The following is a 28,000-nucleotide window of genomic DNA, read 5'->3' as shown; positions in this document are numbered from 1 at the left end:
CTGTAACCTGTCTCCCCACAATCCCCTGTTCCCGAGCCTCCTCTCACCTGTCCTCCTCCCCTGTACCCTGTCTCCCCACAATCCCCTGCTCCCGAGCCTCCTCTCACCTGTCCTCCTCCCCTGTATCCTGTCTCCCCACAACCCCCTGCTCCCGAGCCTCCTCTCACCCTGTATCTTGTCTTCCCACAATGCCCTGCTCCCGAGCCTCCTCTCACCTGTCCTCCTCCCCTGTACCGTCTCCCCACAATCCCCTGCTCCCGAGCCTCATCTCACCTGTCCTCCTCACCTGTAACCTGTCTCCCCACAATCCCCTGCTCCCGAGCCTCCTCTCACCTGTCCTCCTCCCCTGTACCCTGTCTCCCCACAATCCCCTGCTCCCGAGCCTCCTCTCACCTGTCCTCCTCACCTGCATCCTGTCTCCCCACAATCCCCTGCTCCCGAGCCTCCTCTCACCTGTCCTCCTCACCTGTAACCTGTCTCCCCACAATCCCCTGCTCCCGAGCCTCCTCTCACCTGTCCTCCTCACCTGTAACCTGTCTCGCCACAATCCCCTGCTCCCGAGCCTCCTCTCACCTGTCCTCCTCCCCTGTACCCTGTCTCCCCACAATCCCCTGCTTCCGAGCCTCCTCTCACCTGTCCTTCTCCCCTGTATCCTGTCTCCCCACAACCCCCTGCTCCCGAGCCTCCTCTCACCCTGTATCTTGTCTTCCCACAATGCCCTGCTCCCGAGCCTCCTCTCACCTGTCCTCCTCCCCTGTACCGTCTCCCCACAATCCCCTGCTCCCGAGCCTCCTCTCACCTGTCCTCCTCACCTGTAACCTGTCTCCCCACAATCCCCTGCTCCCGAGCCTCCTCTCACCTGTCCTCCTCCCCTGTACCCTGTCTCCCCACAATCCCCTGCTCCCGAGCCTCCTCTCACCTGTCCTCCTCACCTGCATCCTGTCTCCCCACAATCCCCTGCTCCGGAGCCTCCTCTCACCTGTCCTCATCACCTGTAACCTGTCTCCCCACAATCCCCTGCTCCCGAGCCTCCTCTCACCTGTCCTCCTCACCTGTAACCTGTGTCGCCACAATCCCCTGCTCCCGAGCCTTCTCTCACCTGTCCTCCTCCCCTGTACCCTGTCTCCCCACAATCCTCTGCTCCCGAACCTCCTCTCACCTGTCCTTCTCCCCTGTATCCTGTCTTCCCACAATCCCCTGCTCCCGAGCCTCCTCTCACCTGTCCTCCTCACCTGTAACCTGTCTCCCCACAATCTCCTGCTCCCGAGCCTCCTCTCACCTGTCATCCTCCCCTGTATCCTGTCTCCCCACAATGCCCTGCTCCCGAACCCCCTCTCACCTGTCATCCTCCCCTGTACCGTCTTCCCCACAATCCCCTGCTCCCGAGCCTCCTCTCACCTGTCCTCCTCCCCTGTATCCTGTCTCCCCACAACCCCCTGCTCCAGAGCCTCTTCTCACCCTGTATCCTGTCTTCCCACAATGCCCTGCTCCCGAGCCTCCTCTCACCTGTCCTCCTCCCGTCTCCCCACAATCCCCTGCTCCCGAGCATCCTCTCACCTGTCCTCCTCCCCTGTACCCTGTCTCCCCACAATCCCCTGCTCCCGAGCCTCCTCTCACCTGTCCTCCTCCCCTGTATCCTGTCTCCCCACAATCCCCTGCTCCCGAGCCTCCTCTCACCTGTCCTCCTCCCCTGTACCCTGTCTCCCCACAATCCCCTGCTCCCGAGCCTCCTCTCACCTGTCCTCCTCCCCTGTATCCTGTCTCCCCACAATCCCCTGCTCCCGAGCCTCCTCTCACCTGTCCTCCTCCCCTGTATCCTGTCTTCCCACAATGCCCTGCTCCCGAGCCTCCTCTCACCTGTCCTCCTCACCTGTATCCTGTCTTCCCACAATGCCCTGCTCCCGAGCCTCCTCTCACCTGTCCTCCTCACCTGTATCCTGTCTCCCCTGCTCCCGAGCCTCCTCTCACCTGTATCCTGTCTCCCCACAATCCCCTGCTCCGGAGCCTCCTCTCACCTGTATCCTGTCTACCCACAATCCCCTGCTCAAGAGCCTCCTCTCACCTGTATCCTGTCTCCCCTGCTCCCGCGCCTCCTCTCACCTGTATCCTGTCTCCCCTGCTCCTGAGCCTCCTCTCACCTGTCCCAGCTGTTCCTGTAGATGTGCTTTCTCCTTGCGCAGAGATTGAAGTTCCTGCAGAAGCTTTTCCCGGCTCTGCTCCATGGCCTGCAGGGAGTTATCTAGCCCAAAGCGCTCTGTGTCCAGCTCTAGCTTTTCCTGTTCCAGGCGAACCAGCTCATCGCGAATTGAGGTCTTCTCCTGCTCCACCTCATGCTTCTGTCCCTGCAAGGAGGATCTTTCCTCCTCCAACTGCAAGATTACAGGGAATATTACATATAGTTACAGCCTGCGTATCCCTACACCATCATGGGTTCCTGCAAAATCACTGCAGCGCTCTCCTTCTCCTCCCTGCTTCCTATGAGGCCCTCTCTCCTCCTCCTCCTCCCTGCTTACCATGGGGCCCTCTCTCCTCCTCCTCCCTGCTTACCATGGGGCCCTCTCTCCTCCTCCTCCCTGCTTACCATGGGGACCTCTCTCCTCCTCCCTGCTTCCCATGAGGCTCTCTCTCCTCCTCCTCCCTGCTTACCATGGGGACCTCTCTCCTCCTCCCTGCTTCCCATGAGGCTCTCTCCTCCTCCTCCTCCCTGCTTACCATGGGGCCCTCTCTCCTCCTCCCTGCTTACCATGAGGCCCTCTCTCCTCCTCCCTGCTTACCATGGGGCCCTCTCTCCTCCTCCTCCCTGCTTACCATGGGGCCCTCTCTCCTCCTCCTCCCTGCTTACCATGGGGCCCTCTCTCCTCCTCCTCCCTGCTTACCATGGGGCCCTCTCTCCTCCTCCTCCCTGCTTCCCATGGGGCCCTCTCTTCTCCTCCCTGCTTCCCATGGGGCCCTCTCTCCTCCTCCCTGCTTCCCATGGGGCCCTCTCTCCTCCTCCTCTTCCCTGCTTACCATGGGGCCCTCTCTCCTCCTCCTCTTCCCTGCTTACCATGGGGCCCTCTCTCCTCCTTCCTGCTTACCATGAAGCCCTCTCTCCTCCTCCTCCTCCCTGCTTACCATGGGGCCCTCTCTCCTCCTCCTCCCTGCTTACCAATGGGCCCTCTCTCCTCCTCCTTGCTTACCATGGGGCCCTCTCTCCTCCTCCCTGCTTCCCATGGGGCCCTGTCTCCTCCTCCCTGCTTCCCATGGGGCCCTCTCTTCTCCTCCCTGCTTCCCATGGGGCCCTCTCTCCTCCTCCTCCTCTTCCCTGCTTACCATGGGGGCCCTCTCTCTTCCTCCTTCCCATGGGGACTTCTGTGCTCCTCGAATCCCGCAGGGCCCACTCTCCTCCTCCTCCCTGTTTCCCATGGGGCCCTCTCTCCTCCTCCTCCCTGCATCCCAGGGGGCCCTCTCTCCTCCTCCCTGCTTACCACGGGGTCCTCTCTCCTCCTCCCTGCTTCCCATGGGGCCCTCTCTCCTCCTCCCTGCTTCCCATGGGGCCCTGTCTCCTCCTCCCTGCTTCCCATGGGGCCCTCTCTCCTTCTCCTTCTCCCTGCTTCCCATGGGGCCCTCTCTCCTCCTCCCTGCTTCCCATGGGGCCCTCTCTCCTCCTCCTCTTCCCTGCTTACCATGGGGGCCCTCTCTCTTCCTCCTTCCCATGGGGACTTCTGTGCTCCTCGAAATCCCGCAGGGCCCTCTCTCCTCCCTGCTTACCATGGGGCCCTCTCTCCTCCTTCTCCCTGCTTACCATGGGGCCCTCTCTCCTCCTCCTCCCTGCTTACCATGGGGACCTCTCTCCTCCTCCCTGCTTCCCATGAGGCTCTCTCTCCTCCTCCTCCCTGCTTACCATGGGGCCCTCTCTCCTCCTCCCTGCTTACCATGAGGCCCTCTCTCCTTCTCCTCCCTGCTTACCATGGGGCCCTCTCTCCTCCTCCTCCCTGCTTACCATGGGGCCCTCTCTCCTCCTCCTCCCTGCTTACCATGGGGCCCTCTCTCCTCCTCCTCCCTGCTTCCCATGGGGCCCTCTCTTCTCCTCCCTGCTTACCATGGGGCCCTCTCTCCTCCTCCCTGCTTACCATGGGGCCCTCTCTCCTCCTCCCTGCTTACCATGGGGCCCTCTCTCCTCCTCCCTGCTTCCCATGGGGCCCTGTCTCCTCCTCCCTGCTTCCCATGGGGCCCTCTCTCCTTCTCCCTGCTTCCCATGGGGCCCTCTCTCCTCCTCCCTGCTTCCCATGAGGCTCTCTCTCCTCCTCCTCCCTGCTTACCATGGGGCCCTCTCTCCTCCTCCCTGCTTACCATGAGGCCCTCTCTCCTCCTCCCTGCTTACCATGGGGCCCTCTCTCCTCCTCCTCCCTGCCTACCATGGGGCCCTCTCTCCTCCTCCTCCCTGCTTACCATGGGGCCCTCTCTCCTCCTCCTCCCTGCTTCCCATGGGGCCCTCTCTTCTCCTCCCTGCTTACCATGGGGCCCTCTCTCCTCCTCCCTGCTTACCATGGGGCCCTCTCTCCTCCTCCCTGCTTACCATGAGGCCCACTCTCCTCCTCCTCCCTGCTTACCATGGGGCCCTCTCTCCTCCTCCCTGCTTACCATGGGGCCCTCTCTCCTCCTCCTTGCTTACCATGGGGCCCTCTCTCCTCCTCCCTGCTTCCCATGGGGCCCTGTCTCCTCCTCCCTGCTTCCCATGGGGCCCTCTCTTCTCCTCCCTGCTTCCCATGGGGCCCTCTCTCCTCCTCCTCTTCCCTGCTTACCATGGGGGCCCTCTCTCTTCCTCCTTCCCATGGGGACTTCTGTGCTCCTCGAATCCCGCAGGGCCCTCTCTCCTCCTCCTCCCTGTTTCCCATGGGGCCCTCTCTCCTCCTCCTCCCTGCATCCCAGGGGGCCCTCTCTCCTCCTCCCTGCTTACCATGGGGCCCTCTCTCCTCCTCCCTGCTTCCCATGGGGCCCTCTCTCCTCCTCCCTGCTTCCCATGGGGCCCTGTCTCCTCCTCCCTGCTTCCCATGGGGCCCTCTCTCCTTCTCCTTCTCCCTGCTTCCCATGGGGCCCTCTCTCCTCCTCCCTGCTTCCCATGGGGCCCTCTCTCCTCCTCCTCTTCCCTGCTTACCATGGGGGCCCTCTCTCTTCCTCCTTCCCATGGGGACTTCTGTGCTCCTCGAAATCCCGCAGGGCCCTCTCTCCTCCTTGCTTCCCATGGGGCCCTCTCTCCTCCTCCTCCCTGCTTACCGTGGGGACTTCTCTCCTCCCTGCTTCCCGCAAGGCACTATCTCTTCCTCCTTCCCATGGGGACTTCTCTGCTCCTCGAATCCCGCGGGGCCCTCTCTCCTCCTCCTCCTCCCTGCATCCCAGGGGGCCCTCTCTCCTCCTCCTCGCTTCCCATGGGGTCCTCACTCCTCCCTGCATCCCGGGGGGCCCTCTCTCCGCCTCCTCGCTTCCCGCAGGGCCCTCTATCCTCAGTCTCCCTGATTCCCATGGGATCCTCTCTCCTCCTCGCTTCCCGCGGGGCCCTCTCTCCTCCTCGCTTCCCACGGGGCCCATCTCTCCTCCCCTCTGCTTCCCACAGAGGCCCTCTTCTCCTCCTCCCTGCTTACCACAGAGGCCCTCTTCTCCTCCTCCCTGCTTACCACAGAGGCCCTCTTCTCCTCCTCTCTGCTTACCACAGAGGCCCTCTTCTCCTCCTCTCTGCTTACCACAGAGGCCCTCTTCTCCTCCTCTCTGCTTACCACAGAGGCCCTCTTCTCCTCCTCTCTGCAGGTCTCTTACTTCTCCTGTCCACAAAGTACCTATGAGCACTCACTATCCACCCCACCAAGTGCCAATGGGCTCTCTCTGCTCTCCATGATGATCTCTCCTCCCCGACCACAGGGCTCTTGCTCTAATCCTAACTCCCCATAGGGCTCTCTCTGCTCCTCAAGGCCACGTCTCCACACTGCGGACCTTTCTACAGCTTCCTAGTGGACTCTCTCCTCTGCTCAGCTGCCCACAAGGCTCCCGCTCTTAACTGCCATCTCCTTACTGTCTCACCACTGGGCTCCCTCTGAGATCCTACAGCCAGGTACAGCATGAACCCCTACACCTGGCACAGGCCACACAGAGCTCAGGTCACACTGCAACAAGATGACAGATACCTGGGCAATGACTCTATGGAGCTCGGTCTTGTCCTGGGCCAGACTCTCGTTCAGTGCACTCATCTTGGATAGAGTGTCTCGCAGCGATGCCTCTTCCGTCCTCTGTCTGTTCTGAGCCAGCTCCAGCTCTGCCCGGATGGTTTCCGCCTGACGAGAGAGAGAGAGGGAGGGAGAGAGAGAGAGGTTTATACCTTTCCTGACTGAACAGCCAATGTAACATAACACAGGAGGATCCTATAATAATTCCATCTGACCTTGGACAGAGCCTGGGAGACGTCGGCCTTCTCTGCCTCTAAGACCTCCTTATCCAGGGTGGATTGCTGCAGAGACTCCTTCACCATGACCAGCTCCTTCCTGAGGACGGAGAGCTTCCCCTCCAGCTGCTCCTGGGCTTTGTGCCTGAGGATAGGTAGGGCCGCATCATTACATACTGGCCCCGGAGAGACTGCTCTGTGCCACACTACGGCCCGAACCCTCCACTGATAGCCCGAGTCTCTCCCTGACCCACCCAGCAGTCTCTCTCCCCCTCTGTGCTATGCTGAGCAGTCTCTCTCCCCCTCTGTGCTATGCTGAGCAGTCTCTCTCCCCCCTCTGTGCTATGCTGAGCAGTCTCTCTCCCCCTCTGTGCTATGCTGAGCAGTCTCTCTCCCCCCTCTGTGCTATGCTGAGCAGTCCCTCTCCCCCCTCTGTGCTATGCTGAGCAGTCCCTCTCCCCCCTCTGTGCTATGCTGAGCAGTCTCTCTCCCCCTCTGTGCTATGCTGAGCAGTCCCTCTCCCCCCTCTGTGCTATGCCTAGCAGTCTCTCTCCCCCTCTGTGCTATGCTGAGCAGTCCCTCTCCCCCCTCTGTGCTATGCTGAGCAGTCTCTCTCCCCCTCTGTGCTATGCTGAGCAGTCCCTCTCCCCCCTCTGTGCTATGCTGAGCAGTCCCTCTCCCCCCTCTGTGCTATGCTGAGCAGTCTCTCTCCCCCTCTGTGCTATGCTGAGCAGTCTCTTTCCCCCTCTGTGCTATGCTGAGCAGTCTCTCTCCCCCCCTCTGTGCTATGCTGAGCAGTCCCTCTCCCCCCTGTGCTATGCTGAGCAGTGCCGCTCCCCCTCTGTATCCCTGTGCCATGCTGAGCAGTCTCTCTCCCCCTCTGTGCTATGCTGAGCAGTCTCTCTCCCCCCTCTGTATCCCTGTGCCATGCTGAGCAGTCTCTTTCCCCCTCTGTGCTATGCTGAGCAGTCTCACTCCCCCTCTGTCTCCCTGTGCCATGCTGAGCAGTCTCTTTCCCCCTCTGTGCTATGCTGAGCAGTCTCACTCCCCCTCGGTCTCCCTGTGCCATGCTGAGCAGTCTCTTTCCCCCTCTGTGCTATGCTGAGCAGTCTCACTCCCCCTCTGTCTCCCTGTGCCATGCTGAGCAGTCTCTTTCCCCCTCTGTGCTATGCTGAGCAGTCTCTCTCCCCCTCTGTGCTATGCTGAGCAGTCTCTCTCCCCCTCTGTATCCCTGTGCCATGCTGAGCAGTCTCTTTCCCCCTCTGTGCTATGCTGAGCAGTCTCACTCCCCCTCTGTCTCCCTGTGCTATGCTGAGCAGTCTCTCACCCCCTCTGTCCTAGTGTGCTATGCTGAGCAGTCTCTCTCCCCCTCTGTGCTATGCTGAGCAGTCTCTCTCCCCCTCTGTCTCAGTGTGTAATGCCTAGCAGTCTCTCACCCTCTCTCCACCTCTCGCAGGGCCCGGTCACGATCCTGACATACGTCCTCCTTCTCCTCCTGTAGGATGTCTCTCTGACGCTGCAGGTCGCCGTTCGCTACTTGTAGTTTTTCTGCCTCCTGACGCTGCGCTTCCAGCTGTTGCTGTAGATTCTGAAGGTTCCGCTCCAGAACATCCCGCTCACTGCAACACAGAGACCCCAAACGTTTAGAACTGTTAGACAGACGGACACTGGGATAACGCTCTGTTTATATCGGGGGGAGTACATTTGATAATGCTCAGATTTAAAGGGAACGTTTGCTGTGGAGTAATAATGTAATAGCTGCAGTACTATATTCCAGCACTAGGTGGTGCCATATGATACAGGCTGCTGCACAGCACAAGCACCTCGTGCATACTATGAAACTCAGCTATATGTATGGGGTTGTTGCAATGCTTGAACCTGGACAACCCCCTTGCACAGTCCATCTGTCAGTCTTTACCTGTTGAGGTGTTCTAGGCTGCTGCGCAGTCTGGAGATACTGTGTTCTGCATCATCTCTAGCGATGGCGGAAGTGTCCAAATCTTGCTGTAGCTTCGCAATCTTCTGCTCCAGGACCCTGCGGTCATTCTCACCGTCGTTGAGCTGCTTGCGCAGAGTGCCGACTGTTTCCTGCCCGGCCTCCAGCCGCCCTCGCAGTTCCTGCAAATCATTCAATGCAGCGCACGTTACACGCCAGGCAAATTACCGGGTGCAGGTCAGCTGATGTAAACCCTCCAATAGGGAGACAGAAGGTAATGCCGACATGATTTCATTGTCTAGCTGCTGGGAGAGGCGGTGCTATGTATTCAGACACAACATATGGTTACCTGCACTTGTATATGTCTCCTCTGAAGGGCAGAATGCACGGCAGAGAGGGCGGAGTCCCGGAAGGCTGGGGACAGGCTACGCCGCGGGGAGCTGCTTCGGTGAGGAGAGGAGCGGCGAATGGGAGAGGAAGTGCGCAGGCTGCTGGAAAGACCTCGGACGCTGAGTCCCGGACCCTCACTCTCTATAAGCTCTAGGGTCCGGTCACTGGTGGACATCTGGAGACCGCTGTCTGTGTCACTCAGCACAGCCTAGAGGATCGGGGTCAGAGAAAGGGTTACTTATATGATGGACGGAAGAGTAGATGATGGGTACAACACGGAGAGAAGCTTCAAAACCTGCTGCAGATACTACAGGACAAACTACTCAATTACACAGCAATTCTGGAGCCAGATCATCACTATATCATCTATACCAGTGATGGGGAACCTTAGGCACTCCAGCTGTTGTTGAACTACACATCCCAGCATGCAGAGTACAAGCAGAGACCTTTATATCTGCACTCAAAGCAATAGAGCCGACACTAAGTATTGTATACAGGGAGGCTGTACTGTAACATCACCAACTACATTATATCCCAAATACACATAGGTAGAAGCTAGTATCAATATACAGTAAGTATGGCCACTAGGGGCGCTGTTCTGTTGCAGGATGAAGCCGACTAACCTCAGCCAGTGGAGCAGAGTGACTTATAGCGGTTATTAGTATTTATAGAGCAATAAAAACCCATTTATCTAGAAACAATGTTTTATAAAAAGAAAGAGGAGAGCATTCAATGATCACCCTGGCAGGTTATGGAGACAAGTATGGGAAGATGACCAATAGGAGAAACGTTGCCTCCAATCACACAGATTCATCTATACTAGTCATTTGGATTCTTCTTGCTTAAATAATTAAGCTCCAGCCATAGATTAGATTGTTCTGTTCTCAGGATACAGACCTGTGTGAGTTCTCGGAGGGTCTCCTCTAGGACCTCTTTCTCGGACTTCAGTACTTCCAACTCCTCTCCGACCAAAGCCACCTGTTCCTCCATCAGATTCTTCTCCTGCAAGAACCAAAACATCTCTCAACTCTACAATAGACACTAAGTATCTCAGAACCCTACAGTAACCAGAGACTGGACAACCCCATTTGGCCCCTCGTATCCCACTCACACCCCTTAGGACTCTACAGCAAGCAGAGACCGGACAACCCCATGTGGCCACTCATATTCCACTCACACATCTCAGAACCCTACAGTAACCAGAGACCAGACAACCCCATGTGGCCACTCATATTCCACTCACACACCTCAGGACTCTACAGTAACCAGAGACCGGACAACCCCATGTGGCCCCTCACATCCCACTCACACACCTCAGGACTCTACAGTAACCAGAAACCGGACAACCCCATGTGGCCCCTCACATCCCACTCACACATCTCAGGACCCTACAGTAACCAGAGACCGGACAATCCCATGTGGCCCCTCATATCCCACTCACACATCTCAGGACCCTACAGTAACCAGAGACCGGACAACCCCATGTGGCCCCTCATATCCCACTCACACATCTCAGGACCCTACAGTAACTAGAGAAAGGACCACCCCATGTGGCCCCTCATATCTCACTCACACACCTCAGGACTCAACAGTAACCAGAGACCGGACAACCCCATGTGGCCCCTCATATCCCACTCACACATCTCTGGACCCTACAGTAACCAGAGACCGGACAACCCCATGTGGCCCCTCATATCCCACTCACACATCTCTGGACCCTACAGTAACCAGAGACCGGACAACCCCATGTGGCCCCTCATATCTCACTCACACACCTCAGGACTCTACAGTAACCAGAGACCGGACAACCCCATGTGGCCCCTCACATCCCACTCACACACCTCAGGACTCTACAGTAACCAGAGACCGGACAACCCCATATGGCCCCTCATATCCCACTCACACATCTCAGGACCCTACAGTAACTAGAGAAAGGACCACCCCATGTGGCCCCTCACATCTCTCTCACACATCTCAGGACCCTACAGTAACCAGAGACCGGACAACCCCATGTGGCGCCTCATATCCCACTCACACATCTCAGGACCCTACAGTAACCAGAGACCGGACAACCCCATGTGGCCCCTCACATCCCACTCACACATCTCTGGACCCTACAGTAACCAGAGACCGGACAACCCCATGTGGCCCCTCACATCCCATTCACACATCTCAGGACTCTACAGTAACCAGAGACCAGACAACCCCATGTGGCCCCTCACATCCCACTCACACACCTCAGGACTCTACAGTAACCAGAGACCGGACAACCCCATGTGGCCCCTCACATCCCACTCACACATCTCTGGACCCTACAGTAACCAGAGACCAGACAACCCCATGTGGCCCCTCACATCCCACTCACACATCTCTGGACCCTACAGTAACCAGAGACCAGACAACCCCATGTGGCCACTCATATCCCACTCACACACCTCAGGACTCTACAGTAACCAGAGACCGGACAACCCCATGTGGCCACTCATATCCCACTCACACACCTCAGGACTCTACAGTAACCAGAGACCGGACAACCCCATGTGGCCACTCATATCCCACTCACACATCTCTGGACCCTACAGTAATCTGAGACTGGACAACCCCATGTGGCCACTCATATCCCACTCACACATCTCTGGACCCTACAGTAACCAGAGACCGGACAACCCCATGTGGCCCCTCATATCCAACTCACACATATCTGGACCCTACAGTAATCTGAGACTGAACAACCCCATGTGGCCCCTCATATCCCACTCACACACCTCAGGACTCTACAGTAACCAGAGACCGGACAACCCCATGTGGCCCCTCATATCCCACTCACACATCTCTGGACCCTTCAGTAACCAGAGACCGGACAACCCCATGTGGCCACTCATATCCCACTCACACATCTCTGGACCCTACAGTAACCAGAGACCGGACAACCCCATGTGGCCCCTCATATCCCACTCACACACCTCAGGACTCTACAGTAACCAGAGACCGGACAACCCCATGTGGCCACTCATATCCCACTCACACACCTCAGGACTCTACCGTAACCAGAGACCGGACAACCCCATGTGGCCCCTCATATCCCACTCACACATCTCAGGACCCTACAGTAACTAGAGAAAGGACCACCCCATGTGGCCCCTCACATCTCTCTCACACATCTCAGGACCCTACAGTAACCAGAGACCAGACAACCCCATGTGGCCCCTCATATCCCACTCACACACCTCAGGACTCTACAGTAACCAGAGACCGGACAACCCCATGTGGCCCCTCATATCCCACTCACACACCTCAGGACTCTACAGTAACCAGAGACCGGACAACCCCATGTGGCCCCTCATATCCCACTCACACACCTCAGGACTCTACAGTAACCAGAGACCGGACAACCCCATGTGGCCCCTCACATCCCACTCACACATCTCTGGACCCTACAGTAACCAGAGACCGGACAACCCCATGTGGCCCCTCACATCCCATTCACACATCTCAGGACTCTACAGTAACCAGAGACCAGACAACCCCATGTGGCCCCTCACATCCCACTCACACACCTCAGGACTCTACAGTAACCAGAGACCGGACAACCCCATGTGGCCCCTCATATCCCACTCACACACCTCAGGACTCTACAGTAACCAGAGACCAGACAACCCCATGTGGCCCCTCACATCCCACTCACACACCTCAGGACCCTACAGTAACCAGAGACCAGACAACCCCATGTGGCCCCTCACATCCCACTCACACATCTCTGGACCCTACAGTAACCAGAGACCAGACAACCCCATGTGGCCACTCATATCCCACTCACACACCTCAGGACCCTACAGTAACCAGAGACCAGACAACCCCATGTGGCCACTCATATCCCACTCACACACCTCAGGACTCTACAGTAACCAGAGACCGGACAACCCCATGTGGCCACTCATATCCCACTCACACATCTCAGGACCCTACAGTAACCAGAGACCAGACAACCCCATGTGGCCACTCATATCCCACTCACACACCTCAGGACTCTACAGTAACCAGAGACCGGACAACCCCATGTGGCCACTCATATCCCACTCACACACCTCAGGACTCTACAGTAACCAGAGACCGGACAACCCCATGTGGCCACTCATATCCCACTCACACACCTCAGGACCCTACAGTAACCAGAGACCGGACAACCCCATGTGGCCACTCATATCCCACTCACACACTTCAGGACCCTACAGTAACCAGAGACCAGACAACCCCATGTGGCCACTCATATCCCACTCACACATCTCAGGACCCTACAGTAACCAGAGACCAGACAACCCCATGTGGCCCCTCACATCCAACTCACACACCTCAGGACTCCACAGTAAGCAGAGACCGGACAACCCCATGTGGCCCCTCACATCCCACTCACACACCTCAGGACTCTACAGTAACCAGAGACCGGACAACCCCATGTGGCCCCTCACATCCCACTCACACACCTCAGGACTCTACAGTAACCAGAGACCGGACAACCCCATGTGGCCCCTCACATCCCACTCACACACCTCAGGACTCTACAGTAACCAGAGACCGGACAACCCCATGTGGCCCCTCATATCCCACTCACACATCTCAGGACTCTACAGTAACCAGAGACCAGACAACCCCATGTGGCCCCTCACATCCCACTCACACATCTCTGGACCCTACAGTAACCAGAGACCAGACAACCCCATGTGGCCCCTCATATCCCACTCACACACCTCAGGACTCTACAGTAACCAGAGACCGGACAACCCCATGTGGCCCCTCATATCCCACTCACACATCTCTGGACCCTTCAGTAACCAGAGACCGGACAACCCCATGTGGCCACTCATATCCCACTCACACATCTCTGGACCCTACAGTAACCAGAGACCGGACAACCCCATGTGGCCCCTCATATCCCACTCACACACCTCAGGACTCTACAGTAACCAGAGACCGGACAACCCCATGTGGCCCCTCATATCCCATTCACACATCTCTGGACCCTACAGTAACCAGAGACCGGACAACCCCATGTGGCCCCTCACATCCCACTCACACATCTCAGGACTCTACTCACACATCTCAGGACTCTACAGTAACCAGAGACCAGACAACCCCATGTGGCCCCTCACATCCCACTCACACATCTCTGGACCCTACAGTAACCAGAGACCAGACAACCCCATGTGGCCCCTCATATCCCACTCACACACCTCAGGACTCTACAGTAACCAGAGACCGGACAACCCCATGTGGCCCCTCATATCCCACTCACACATCTCTGGACCCTTCAGTAACCAGAGACCGGACAACCCCATGTGGCCACTCATATCCCACTCACACATCTCTGGACCCTACAGTAACCAGAGACCGGACAACCCCATGTGGCCCCTCATATCCCACTCACACACCTCAGGACTCTACAGTAACCAGAGACCGGACAACCCCATGTGGCCCCTCATATCCCATTCACACATCTCTGGACCCTACAGTAACCAGAGACCGGACAACCCCATGTGGCCCCTCACATCCCACTCACACATCTCAGGACTCTACAGTAACCAGAGACCAGACAACCCCATGTGGCCCCTCACATCCCACTCACACACCTCAGGACTCTACAGTAACCAGAGACCGGACAACCCCATGTGGCCCCTCACATCCAACTCACACATCTCAGGACTCTACAGTAACCAGAGACCAGACAACCCCATGTGGCCCCTCACATCCCACCCAGACATCTCAGGACCCTATAGTATCCTGAGACCGGACAACCCCATGTGGCCCCTCATATCCCACTCACACACCTCAGGACTCTACAGTAACCAGAGACCGGACAACCCCATGTGGCCACTCATATCCCACTCACACACCTCAGGACCCTACAGTAACCAGAGACCAGACAACCCCATGTGGCCACTCATATCCCACTCACACACCTCAGGACTCTACAGTAACCAGAGACCGGACAACCCCATGTGGCCACTCATATCCCACTCACACATCTCAGGACCCTACAGTAACCAGAGACCAGACAACCCCATGTGGCCACTCATATCCCACTCACACACCTCAGGACTCTACAGTAACCAGAGACCGGACAACCCCATGTGGCCACTCATATCCCACTCACACACCTCAGGACTCTACAGTAACCAGAGACCGGACAACCCCATGTGGCCACTCATATCCCACTCACACACCTCAGGACCCTACAGTAACCAGAGACCGGACAACCCCATGTGGCCACTCATATCCCACTCACACACTTCAGGACCCTACAGTAACCAGAGACCAGACAACCCCATGTGGCCACTCATATCCCACTCACACATCTCAGGACCCTACAGTAACCAGAGACCAGACAACCCCATGTGGCCCCTCACATCCAACTCACACACCTCAGGACTCTACAGTAAGCAGAGACCGGACAACCCCATGTGGCCACTCATATCCCACTCACACACTTCAGGACTCTACAGTAAGCAGAGACCGGACAACCCCATGTGGCCACTCATATCCCACTCACACATCTCTGGACCCTACAGTAATCTGAGACTGGACAACCCCATGTGGCCACTCATATCTCACTCACACATCTCTGGACCCTACAGTAAGCAGAGACCGGACAACCCAATGTGGCCCCTCATATCCCACTCACACACTTCAGGACTCTACAGTAAGCAGAGACCGGACAACCCCATGTGGCCACTCATATCCCACTCACACATCTCTGGACCCTACAGTAATCTGAGACTGGACAACCCCATGTGGCCACTCATATCTCACTCACACATCTCTGGACCCTACAGTAATCTGAGACTGGACAACCCCAAGTGGCCCCTCACATCCCACCCAGACATCTCAGGACCCTATAGTATCCTGAGACCAGACAACCCCATGTGGTCCCTCATGTCCTTCCCAGACATCTCAGGACCCTACAGTAACCTGAGATCAGACAACACCATGTGGCCCCTCATATCTCACTCACACATCTCAGGACCCTACAGTAACCAGAGACCAGACAACCCCATGTGGTCACTCATATCCCACTCACACATCTCAGGACTCTACAGTAACCAGAGACCAGACAACCCCATGTGGCCACTCACATCCCACTCACACACCTCAGGACTCTACAGTAACCAGAGACCGGACAACCCCATGTGGCCCCTCATATCCCACTCACACACCTCAGGACTCTACAGTAACCAGAGACCGGACAACCCCAAGTGGCCCCTCACATCCCACCCAGACATCTCAGGACCCTATAGTATCCTGAGACCGGACAACCCCATGTGGCCCCTCACATCCCACTCACACATCTCAGGACTCTACAGTAACCAGAGACCAGACAACCCCATGTGGCCACTCATATCCCACTCACACACTTCAGGACTCTACAGTAACCAGAGACCGGACAACCCCATGTGGCCCCTCACATCCAACTCACACATCTCAGGACTCTACAGTAACCAGAGACCAGACAACCCCATGTGGCCCCTCACATCCCACTCACACATCTCAGGACTCTACAGTAACCAGAGACCGGACAACCCCATGTGGCCCCTCATATCCCACTCACACACCTCAGGACTCTACAGTAACCAGAGACCGGACAACCCCATGTGGCCCCTCACATCCCACTCACACATCTCTGGACCCTACAGTAACCAGAGACCGGACAACCCCATGTGGCCCCTCACATCCCACTCACACATCTCAGGACTCTACAGTAACCAGAGACCAGACAACCCCATGTGGCCCCTCACATCCCACTCACACACCTCAGGACTCTACAGTAACCAGAGACCAGACAACCCCATGTGGCCCCTCACATCCCACTCACACACCTCAGGACTCTACAGTAACCAGAGACCGGACAACCCCATGTGGCCCCTCATATCCCACTCACACACCTCAGGACCCTACAGTAACCAGAGACCGGACAACCCCATGTGGCCCCTCACATCCCACTCACACATCTCTGGACCCTACAGTAACCAGAGACCGGACAACCCCATGTGGCCCCTCATATCCAACTCACACATCTCTGGACCCTACAGTAATCTGAGACTGGACAACCCCAAGTGGCCCCTCACATCCCACCCAGACATCTCAGGACCCTATAGTATCCTGAGACCGGACAACCCCATGTGGCCCCTCATATCCCACTCACACACCTCAGGACTCTACAGTAACCAGAGACCGGACAACCCCATGTGGCCACTCATATCCCACTCACACACCTCAGGACCCTACAGTAACCAGAGACCAGACAACCCCATGTGGCCACTCATATCCCACTCACACACCTCAGGACTCTACAGTAACCAGAGACCGGACAACCCCATGTGGCCACTCATATCCCACTCACACATCTCAGGACCCTACAGTAACCAGAGACCAGACAACCCCATGTGGCCACTCATATCCCACTCACACACCTCAGGACTCTACAGTAACCAGAGACCGGACAACCCCATGTGGCCACTCATATCCCACTCACACACCTCAGGACTCTACAGTAACCAGAGACCGGACAACCCCATGTGGCCACTCATATCCCACTCACACATCTCAGGACCCTACAGTAACCAGAGACCAGACAACCCCATGTGGCCCCTCACATCCAACTCACACACCTCACGACTCTACAGTAAGCAGAGACCGGACAACCCCATGTGGCCACTCATATCCCACTCACACACTTCAGGACTCTACAGTAAGCAGAGACCGGACAACCCCATGTGGCCACTCATATCCCACTCACACATCTCTGGACCCTACAGTAATCTGAGACTGGACAACCCCATGTGGCCACTCATATCTCACTCACACATCTCTGGACCCTACAGTAATCTGAGACTGGACAACCCCAAGTGGCCCCTCACATCCCACCCAGACATCTCAGGACCCTATAGTATCCTGAGACCGGACAGCCCCATGTGGTCCCTCATGTCCTTCCCAGACATCTCAGGACCCTACAGTAACCTGAGATCAGACAACACCATGTGGCCCCTCACATCCTACCCAGATATCTCAGAACTATACAGTAACCTGAGATCAGACAATCCCATGCTAACATTCAGATATTTCATACAGCCCCTGACAAATCTATCCTACAATAATCTAAGGAGCCTTCCACTTCTCTTAGGGGTACATATACTTAGCCTTGGAGAGTGATAATGTAGGAGAGAGATAAACTACCAGTCAATCAGCTCCTAACTGTCATTTGTCAAATACAGCCTGTAACATGGCAGTTAGGAGCCAACTGGCTGGTACTTTCTCTCTCTCCACTTTATCTCTTAGGGGTCTATTCATGAAGCAGTGACAAGAGTGGAGAAGTGAGCCTGTGGAGAAATTGCCCATGGCAACCAATCAGCTGCTCCGTACAATTGTATAGTATGCAAATTATAAATGTTACTTCAATGCTGATTGGTTGCCATGGGCAACTTCTCCACTCTTTTCACTGCTTCATGAATAGACCCCTAAGTACATCTCCCACTAAGAGTGATTTGAGGTCCCTCAGACTACCACCTTCACTGACACAGGGTCCTGCTCACATTGGGAGAGATGTATTAAGCCTGGAGAAGGATTAAAGCAGTGATAAGTGCAAGGTGATAACGCACCAGCCAATCAGCTCCTAACTGTCATTTTTCAAATCCGTAATGATTGGCTGATGCGTTATCACCTTGCACGTATCCCTTCTCCAGGTTAATACATCTGTCCCAATATCAGCGCTCCCCGATATCTGGTCTAACCCCCTGTACCTGCTTCTGCAGCTGCTTCATCTGCTGGTCTTTTTCCTTGTTCTCACATTGCAGGCGCTTAACAGTCCTATGCAGTTCTGCTGACCTGTAAGATACAGAACAGGGCTACAGGCTGGTGCTGGAATCGGTATCTTAGTCTACGGCACAAAGATAAAGGTCAGATCAGTGCTACAGTCCCGGGCAGCTGGTGGCACCAGGCCCACATTCCGGGAGAAGCAGGCGGCACCATGCCCACAGTCGCTGTCTAGTACCCATGCTCGGCACTTACCTAGCACTGAGTTCCGCTTTATCAGCATCGTACGCAGCCTGTAACCGGATCATTTCTCGCACTTTATCCTTTAGCTGCTCATCCATTTGGGCCAGTTGTAGACCCTGCCTCTCCAGTACAACCACCCCGCTGTTCTCTGCCAGTCGCTGGGAACCGCTGACGCTCATGCAGGAGGCATGAAGGGAGCGGCAGGAGTGGGATAGATCCTTCTGCATCAGCGAGAGGTCCCTGTACATAGGAGCAGGAGGGGACACGTGCAGCTGTGTATAACAATGGCGCAATACTAGATTTCTCTCCAACCCCGTGAATTAAAGCTGACAGTCTGCACATCCATTGCATCTGCATTCTTCCATCTCACACCCATTGTACAGAGCCCAAATCAGGGATATTGTGTCATTGCCCAAATATACACGGACCTAACTGTATATATACTTTATATCTCCAACTCCGGCTTTACAGTGTGACAACGCACATCTATACGGACGCATCACACGAGGATTCCCACCCACCTCTCCGTCATGGTCTTCATCTCGCTGAACTGTCTCCGGAATCCCACCACCCGTCTCCAGAGAGAGAGCAGCCGGCTGTGCTCGTTGCTGAAGTACGTGTTGAAGGACTGTAGGGGGCGATAAAGGCACTAAATACAATATATCCCTAATAAAATTATTAATAATATTATTATTCTAAACGATCCCCCCCCCCCATCCCGCCACCAGCGCTCGCCCCTCACCTCCTCCTCTCGCCTCCACTCGCTCTCCCTCTGCTCCAGCTCATCTCGAGCTTTGGTCCAATCAGCCGTCAGCTTGCGCAGGTCCTCGCTTAGGGCCTGGTTGGCGGAGTTGGCCTGGTCCAGCTGCTCCCTGAGCATGGCATTGACCTGGGTCAGACTGGCACTTCTGTGTGCAGAGGATGGGGGGACGGGGGACATACTGTGGTCACTGCATCCTGACAGTCCCAGTCTAATGTCACTCAGGGCAACTTACCAGGAGTACGGTGCTAATGAGGGGCGCTGTAGGGCCAAGAGACCAGAGCCCCCCTATACAGACAATGGTGGGAATTCAGACCTCATAGTAGCAGCAAATTTGTTGGCAGATGGGCAAAAGCATGTGCACTGCAGGTGGGGCATATGTAACATGTGCAGAGAGAGTTAGATTTGGGTGGGGCGTGTTCAAACTGAAATCTAAATTGCAATGTAAAAATAAAGCAGCCAGTATTTACCCTGCACAGAAACAATATAACCCACCCCAAATCTAACTCTCTCTACACATGTTACATCTGCCCCACCTGCACTGCACATGGTTTTGCTCAACTGCTAACAAATTTGCTGCTGCGATCAACTCTGAATTACCCCCAATGACCACACATGCTTACGTCTACATAAGAACTACTGACATTATTCACAAATATATACTGTATACACAACTATTTCCATCATTTGATATAGTTGAGATTGTACTAGTATTTGCTTTGCAGCACATTGCTCTCTGTCGTCAGCTATTCTATGTGAATGGTGTCTTATGAGAGGCTGGTTGAGGTGTTCGGATGCCCCTACCTCTGCTGTTCCTCCTCCAGGCGGATCAGCGCGTTCTCCAGCTCATTGCTGTTCTCTTCCTCCTGCCGCAGCCGCGAGTCCGTCAGCTCCAGGCGGCTCTGTCCAGGGAGAAACCGAACACGGTTATTCCGCAGCACAGACCTCTACACAGGGCGTAAATCTGGGTCATCAATCATTGAGCTACTTTACTGCAATCACTGATGTCTCTGAGTAATGTTTGTGCTACAGTGGCCTCTGCCCGGGCGCTGGCCGGCAGCCTTCAGGGGACCACCCACGTGACGTAACGTGCCGACAGATCAGAGATCTTTGGGGAAATGTACCTGAATTAAACACATAAGACTCACACTGAGGCGTTCGTGTTCCAGCTCCGTGGAGCGCTCCAGAAGCTGCTGCTCCACCTCTCCGCACCTCTTCTTATACTGCAGGACCTAGAAGAAGACAAGGTCAGACCGCGGCCGGAGAAGACAAGGTCAGACAGCGGCAGAAGACGACAAGGTCAGACAGCGGCAGAAGAAGACAAGGTCAGACAGCGGCAGAAGACGACAAGGTCAGACAGCGGTAGAGACGACAAGGTCAGACAGCGGCAGAAGAAGACAAGGTCAGACAGCGGCAGAAGAAGACAAGGTCACACAGCGGCAGAAGAAGACATGGTCAGACAGCGGCAGAAGAAGACAAGGTCAGACAGCGGCAGAAGAAGACAAGGTCACACAGCGTCAGAAGAAGACAAGGTCAGACAGCGGCAGAAGAAGACAAGCTCACACAGCGGTAGAAGAAGACAAGGTCACACAGCGGCAGAAGTAGACAAGGTCAGACAGCGGCAGAAGAAGACAAGGTCAGACAGCGGCAGAAGAAGACAAGGTCAGACAGCGGCAGAAGAAGACAAGGTCAGACAGCGGCAGAAGAAGACAAGATCAGACAGCGGCAGAAGAAGACAAGCTCACACAGCGGCAGAAGAAGACAAGCTCACACAGCGGTAGAAGAAGACAAGGTCACACAGCTGCAGAAGAAGACAAGGTCAGACAGCGGCAGAAGAAGAAAAGGTCAGACAGCGGCAGAAGAAGACAAGCTCACACAGCGGCAGAAGAAGACAAGGTCACACAGCGGCAGAAGAAGACAAGGTCACACAGCGGCAGAAGAAGACAAGGTAAGACAGCGGCAGAAGTAGACAAGCTCACACAGCGGCAGAAGAAGACAAGGTCACACAGCGGCAGAAGAAGACAAGGTCACACAGCGGCAGAAGACAAGCTCACACAGCGGCAGAAGAAGACAAGCTCACACAGCGGCTGCCTCTCTGGTTATTCGCACATTCAGGATCTCCCACTGTCGCTCTCTTACACTCCTATCTAACACCCAGAAACGTCCAGTGCAGTCGCTGGCGGCCATTGTGCGCTGGATCTACCACCGCCAGTATTTGCACATTATTTGTAGGCCACGGAAAGTGGGCTCTAGAGCGTTTCCGTAAGGGCCACTTGCTCAGCGTTTCATTGGATTAGCCCTAAGCCAGGGTTTAAGAACCGATGCTGCGTATTGTACGGTCACGGAGTCACCCAGCGTTATTTTCTGTTCATTTACACAGGGACCATTTGTTCTGCTTACAGCGCAAGGCGTAACGTAATAAAGCTATATAATAACACTAGCAGAGTCGTGGCCGTTCCACTGTAATGTACTAAGCCTTGGAGAGAGATAAAGCAGATGGAGATAAAGTCGCAGCCAATCAGCTCCTAACACACAGCCTGTAACGTGGCAGTTAGGAGCTGATTGGCTGGTAGTTTATCTCTCTCCACTTTATCACTCTGCCCCTGGGACTGAGATAGTGGACTGTGGTTAAGGAACCCGAGGCAATAGTGGTTAAAGTAAATTGGGGACCAGTACGGAGCCAGTCTGTGAAACCGAGGAGACAGCAGCATCCTGTAATCAGCCGGGACGCGAGAAACGTGTGTAACTGTCCCCATTGTGTGAGCCCCCATGTGCCTGGCAAATGCCCAGCTCACCCACCTTAGCTTGCAGTTTCTGCACGAGTTGGGCTTGGCGCTGCTGTCCCTCCTGGTAGGCCTGCAGCTTGCGCTTGTAGGCGGCCTGCTCTTCCTCCAGCCGTCGCCTGAGCTCCACATTCTGCTGCGCCAGGCTCCGCGTCTCCAGGGAATCTCTTTCTCGCTCACCAGTCTCCAGGCGCAGGGTCTGCTCAAGCTGCAAGGAGCAGGAGGTGGTCAGTGATCTACTGTACTGTCCTACCATACACTCTGACTATATCACTGTACTACCATACGCTCTGACTATATCACTGTACTACCATACACTCTGACTATATCAATGTACCATACACTCTGACTATATCACTGTACTACCATACACTCTGACTATATCACTGTCCTACCATACACTCTGACTATATCACTGTACTACCATACACTCTGACTATATCACTGTACTACCATACACTCTGACTATATCACTGTACTACCATACACTCTGACTATATCACTGTACTACCATACACTCTGACTATATCACTGTACTACCATACACTCTGACTATATCACTGTACTACCATACACTCTGACTATATCACTGTACTACCATACACTCTGACTATATCACTGTACTACCATACACTCTGACTATATCACTGTACTACCATACACTCTGACTATATCACTGTACTACCATACACTCTGACTATATCACTGTACTACCATACACTCTGACTATATCACTGTACTACCATACACTCTGACTATATCACTGTACTACCATACACTCTGACTATATCACTGTACTACCATACACTCTGACTATATCACTGTACTACCATACACTCTGACTATATCACTGTACTACCATACACTCTGACTATATCACTGTACTACCATACACTCTGACTATATCACTGTACTACCATACACTCTGACTATATCACTGTACTACCATACACTCTGACTATATCACTGTCCTACCATACACTCTGACTATATCACTGTCCTACCATACACTCTGACTATATCACTGTACTACCATACACTCTGACTATATCACTGTACTACCATACACTCTGACTATATCACTGTCCTACCATACACTCTGACTATATCACTGTCCTACCATACACTCTGACTATATCACTGTTCCATACACTCTGACTATATCACTGTACCATACACTCTGACTATATCACTGTACTACCATACACTCTGACTATATCAATGTACCATACACTCTGACTATATCACTGTACTACCATACACTCTGACTATATCACTGTACCATACACTCTGACTATATCACTGTACCATACACTCTGACTATATCACTGTACTACCATACACTCTGACTATATCACTGTACCATACACTCTGACTATATCACTGTACCATACACTCTGACTATATCAATGTACCATACACTCTGACTATATCACTGTACTACCATACACTCTGACTATATCACTGTACCATACACTCTGACTATATCACTGTACTACCATACACTCTGACTATATCACTGTACCATACACTCTGACTATATCACTGTACTACCATACACTCTGACTATATCAATGTACCATACACTCTGACTATATCACTGTACTACCATACACTCTGACTATATCACTGTACTACCATACACTCTGACTATATCACTGTACTACCATACACTCTGACTATATCACTATACTACCATACACTCTGACTATATCACTGTACTACCATACACTCTGACTATATCAATGTACCATACACTCTGACTATATCACTGTACTACCATACACTCTGACTATATCACTGTACCATACACTCTGATTACATCACTGTACTACCATACACTCTGACTATATCACTGTACTACCATACACTCTGACTATATCACTGTACTACCATACACTCTGACTATATCACTGTACTACCATACACTCTGACTATATCACTGTACTACCATACACTCTGACTATATCACTGTAATACCATACACTCTGACTATATCACTGTACTACCATACACTCTGACTATATCACTGTACTACCATACACTCTGACTATATCACTGTACTACCATACACTCTGACTATATCACTGTATTATCCTTACACTCTGACTATATCACTGTACTACCATACACTCTGACTATATCACTGTACTACCATACACTCTGACTATATCAATGTACCATACACTCTGACTATATCACTGTACTACCATACACTCTGACTATATCACTGTACTACCATACACTCTGACTATATCACTGTACTACCATACACTCTGACTATATCACTGTCCTACCATACACTCTGACTATATCACTGTCCTACCATACACTCTGACTATATCACTGTACTACCATACACTCTGACTATATCACTGTACTACCATACACTCTGACTATATCACTGTCCTACCATACACTCTGACTATATCACTGTACTACCATACACTCTGACTATATCACTGTACTACCATGTACTCTGACTATATCACTGTACTATACACTCTGACTATATCACTGTACTACCATACACTCTGACTATATCACTGTACTACCATACACTCTGACTATATCACTGTACTACCATACACTCTGACTATATCACTGTACTACCATACACTCTGATTATATCACTGTACTACCATATACTCTGACTATATCACTGTACTACCATACACTCTGACTATATCACTGTACTACCATACACTCTGACTATATCACTGTACTATACACTCTGACTATATCACTGTACTACCATACACTCTCACTATATCACTGTACTACCATACACTCTGACTATATCACTATACTACCATACACTCTGACTATATCACTGTACTACCATACACTCTGACTATATCACTGTACTACCATACACTCTGACTATATCACTGTACTACCATACACTCTGACTATATCACTGTACTACCATACACTCTGACTATATCACTGTACTACCATACACTGACTATATCACTGTACTACCATACACTCTGACTATATCACTGTACTACCATACACTCTGACTATATCACTGTACTACCATACACTCTGACTATATCACTGTACCATACACTCTGACTATATCACTGTACCATACACTCTGACTATATCACTGTACTACCATACACTCTGACTATATCACTGTACTACCATACACTCTGACTATATCACTGTACTACCATACACTCTGACTATATCACTATACTACCATACACTCTGACTATATCACTGTACTACCATACACTCTGACTATATCACTGTACTACCATACACTCTGACTATATCACTGTACTACCATACACTCTGACTATATCACTGTACTACCATACACTCTGACTATATCACTGTACTACCATACACTCTGACTATATCACTGTACCATACACTCTGACTATATCACTGTACTACCATACACTCTGACTATATCACTGTACTACCATACACTCTGACTATATCACTGTACTACCATACACTCTGACTATATCACTATACTACCATACACTCTGACTATATCACTGTACTACCATACACTCAGACTATATCACTGTACTACCATACACTCTGACTATATCACTGTACCATACACTCTGACTATATCACTGTACTACCATACACTCTGACTATATCAATGTACTACCATACACTCTGACTATATCACTGTACTACCATACACTCTGACTATATCACTGTACTACCATACACTCTGACTATATCACTGTACTACCATACACTCTGACTATATCACTGTATTATCCTTACACTCTGACTATATCACTGTACTACCATACACTCTGACTATATCACTGTACTACCATACACTCTGACTATATCAATGTACTACCATACACTCTGACTATATCACTGTACTACCATACACTCTGACTATATCACTGTACTACCATACACTCTGACTATATCACTGTACTACCATACACTCTGACTATACCACTGTACTACCATACACTCTGACTATATCACTGTACTACAATACACTCTGACTATATCACTGTACTACCATACACTCTGACTATATCACTGTACTACCATACACTCTGACTATATCACTGTACTACCATACACTCTGACTATATCACTGTACTACCATACACTCTGACTATATCACTGTACTACAATACACTCTGACTATATCACTGTACTACTATACACTCTGACTATATCACTGTACTACCATACACTCTGACTATATCACTGTACTACCATACACTCTGACTATATCACTGTCCTACCATACACTCTGACTATATCACTGTACTACCATACACTCTCACTATATCACTGTACTACCATACACTCTGACTATATCACTGTACTACCATACACTCTGACTATATCACTGTACTACCATACACTCTGACTATATCACTGTCCTACCATACACTCTGACTATATCACTGTACCATACACTCTGACTATATCACTGTACTACTATACACTCTGACTATATCACTGTACTACCATACACTCTGACTATATCACTGTACTACCATACACTCTGACTATATCACTGTACTACCATACACTCTGACTATATCACTGTACTACCATACACTCTGACTATATCACTGTACTACCATACACTCTGACTATATCACTGTCCTACCATACACTCTGACTATATCACTGTCCTACCATACACTCTGACTATATCACTGTACTACCATACACTCTGACTATATCACTGTACTACCATACACTCTGACTATATCACTGTCCTACCATACACTCTGACTATATCACTGTCCTACCATACACTCTGACTATATCACTGTTCCATACACTCTGACTATATCACTGTACCATACACTCTGACTATATCACTGTACTACCATACACTCTGACTATATCAATGTACCATACACTCTGACTATATCACTGTACTACCATACACTCTGACTATATCACTGTACTACCATACACTCTGACTATATCACTGTACTACCCTACACTCTGACTATATCAATGTACCATACACTCTGACTATATCACTGTACTACCATACACTCTGACTATATCACTGTACTACCATACACTCTGACTATATCACTGTACTACCATACACTCTGACTATATCACTGTACTACCATACACTCTGACTATATCACTATACTACTATACACTCTGACTATATCACTGTACTACCATACACTCTGACTATATCACTGTACTACCATACACTCTGACTATATCACTGTACCATACACTCTGACTATATCACTATACTACCATACACTCTGACTATATCACTGTACTACCATACACTCAGACTATATCACTGTACTACCATACACTCTGACTATATCACTGTACCATACACTCTGACTATATCACTGTACTACCATACACTCTGACTATATCAATGTACTACCATACACTCTGACTATATCACTGTACTACCATACACTCTGACTATATCACTGTACTACCATACACTCTGACTATACCACTGTACTACCATACACTCTGACTATATCACTGTACTACCATACACTCTGACTATATCACTGTACTACCATACACTCTGACTATATCACTGTACTACCATACACTCTGACTATATCACTGTACTACCATACACTCTGACTATATCACTGTACTACCATACACTCTGACTATATCACTGTACTACAATACACTCTGACTATATCACTGTA

General features: G+C 52.3%; 1 protein-coding gene across 7 annotated transcripts in view; it reads right to left on the bottom strand.

Moving 5' to 3' along the window:
- CROCC (ciliary rootlet coiled-coil, rootletin) overlaps positions 1-28,000 on the bottom strand; it is a 175,526-nt gene that overhangs the window by 40,850 nt on the left and 106,676 nt on the right. For 6 of the 7 annotated variants that reach the window (XR_010188504.1, XM_063942095.1, XM_063942098.1 and 3 more), the window contains 14 exons: positions 22,342-22,533; positions 20,691-20,774; positions 20,347-20,444; positions 19,525-19,690; positions 19,304-19,410; positions 18,795-19,022; positions 18,527-18,611; positions 9,636-9,740; positions 8,698-8,946; positions 8,331-8,530; positions 7,849-8,031; positions 6,413-6,557; positions 6,159-6,305; positions 2,139-2,369 (listed from right to left, as the gene is read on the bottom strand). Coding sequence is in view for 6 of the 7 variants with exons in the window: in XM_063942095.1 (XP_063798165.1) it covers positions 2,139-2,369; positions 6,159-6,305; positions 6,413-6,557; positions 7,849-8,031; positions 8,331-8,530; positions 8,698-8,946; positions 9,636-9,740; positions 18,527-18,611; positions 18,795-19,022; positions 19,304-19,410; positions 19,525-19,690; positions 20,347-20,444; positions 20,691-20,774; positions 22,342-22,533 (2,220 nt within the window). In the remaining variant the exon portion in view is untranslated. The remainder of the gene's footprint in view (positions 1-2,138; positions 2,370-6,158; positions 6,306-6,412; positions 6,558-7,848; positions 8,032-8,330; positions 8,531-8,697; positions 8,947-9,635; positions 9,741-18,526; positions 18,612-18,794; positions 19,023-19,303; positions 19,411-19,524; positions 19,691-20,346; positions 20,445-20,690; positions 20,775-22,341; positions 22,534-28,000) is intronic. The other variant, XM_063942096.1, reaches the window with a different exon arrangement.

The sequence above is a fragment of the Pseudophryne corroboree genome, chromosome 10 (assembly GCF_028390025.1).
Source record: "Pseudophryne corroboree isolate aPseCor3 chromosome 10, aPseCor3.hap2, whole genome shotgun sequence".
In the NCBI taxonomy this organism is placed as follows: Eukaryota; Metazoa; Chordata; class Amphibia; order Anura; family Myobatrachidae; genus Pseudophryne; species Pseudophryne corroboree.
The sequence above is the reverse complement of the archived record's forward strand: the minus strand, read 5'-3'. Positions and strand labels throughout refer to the sequence as shown.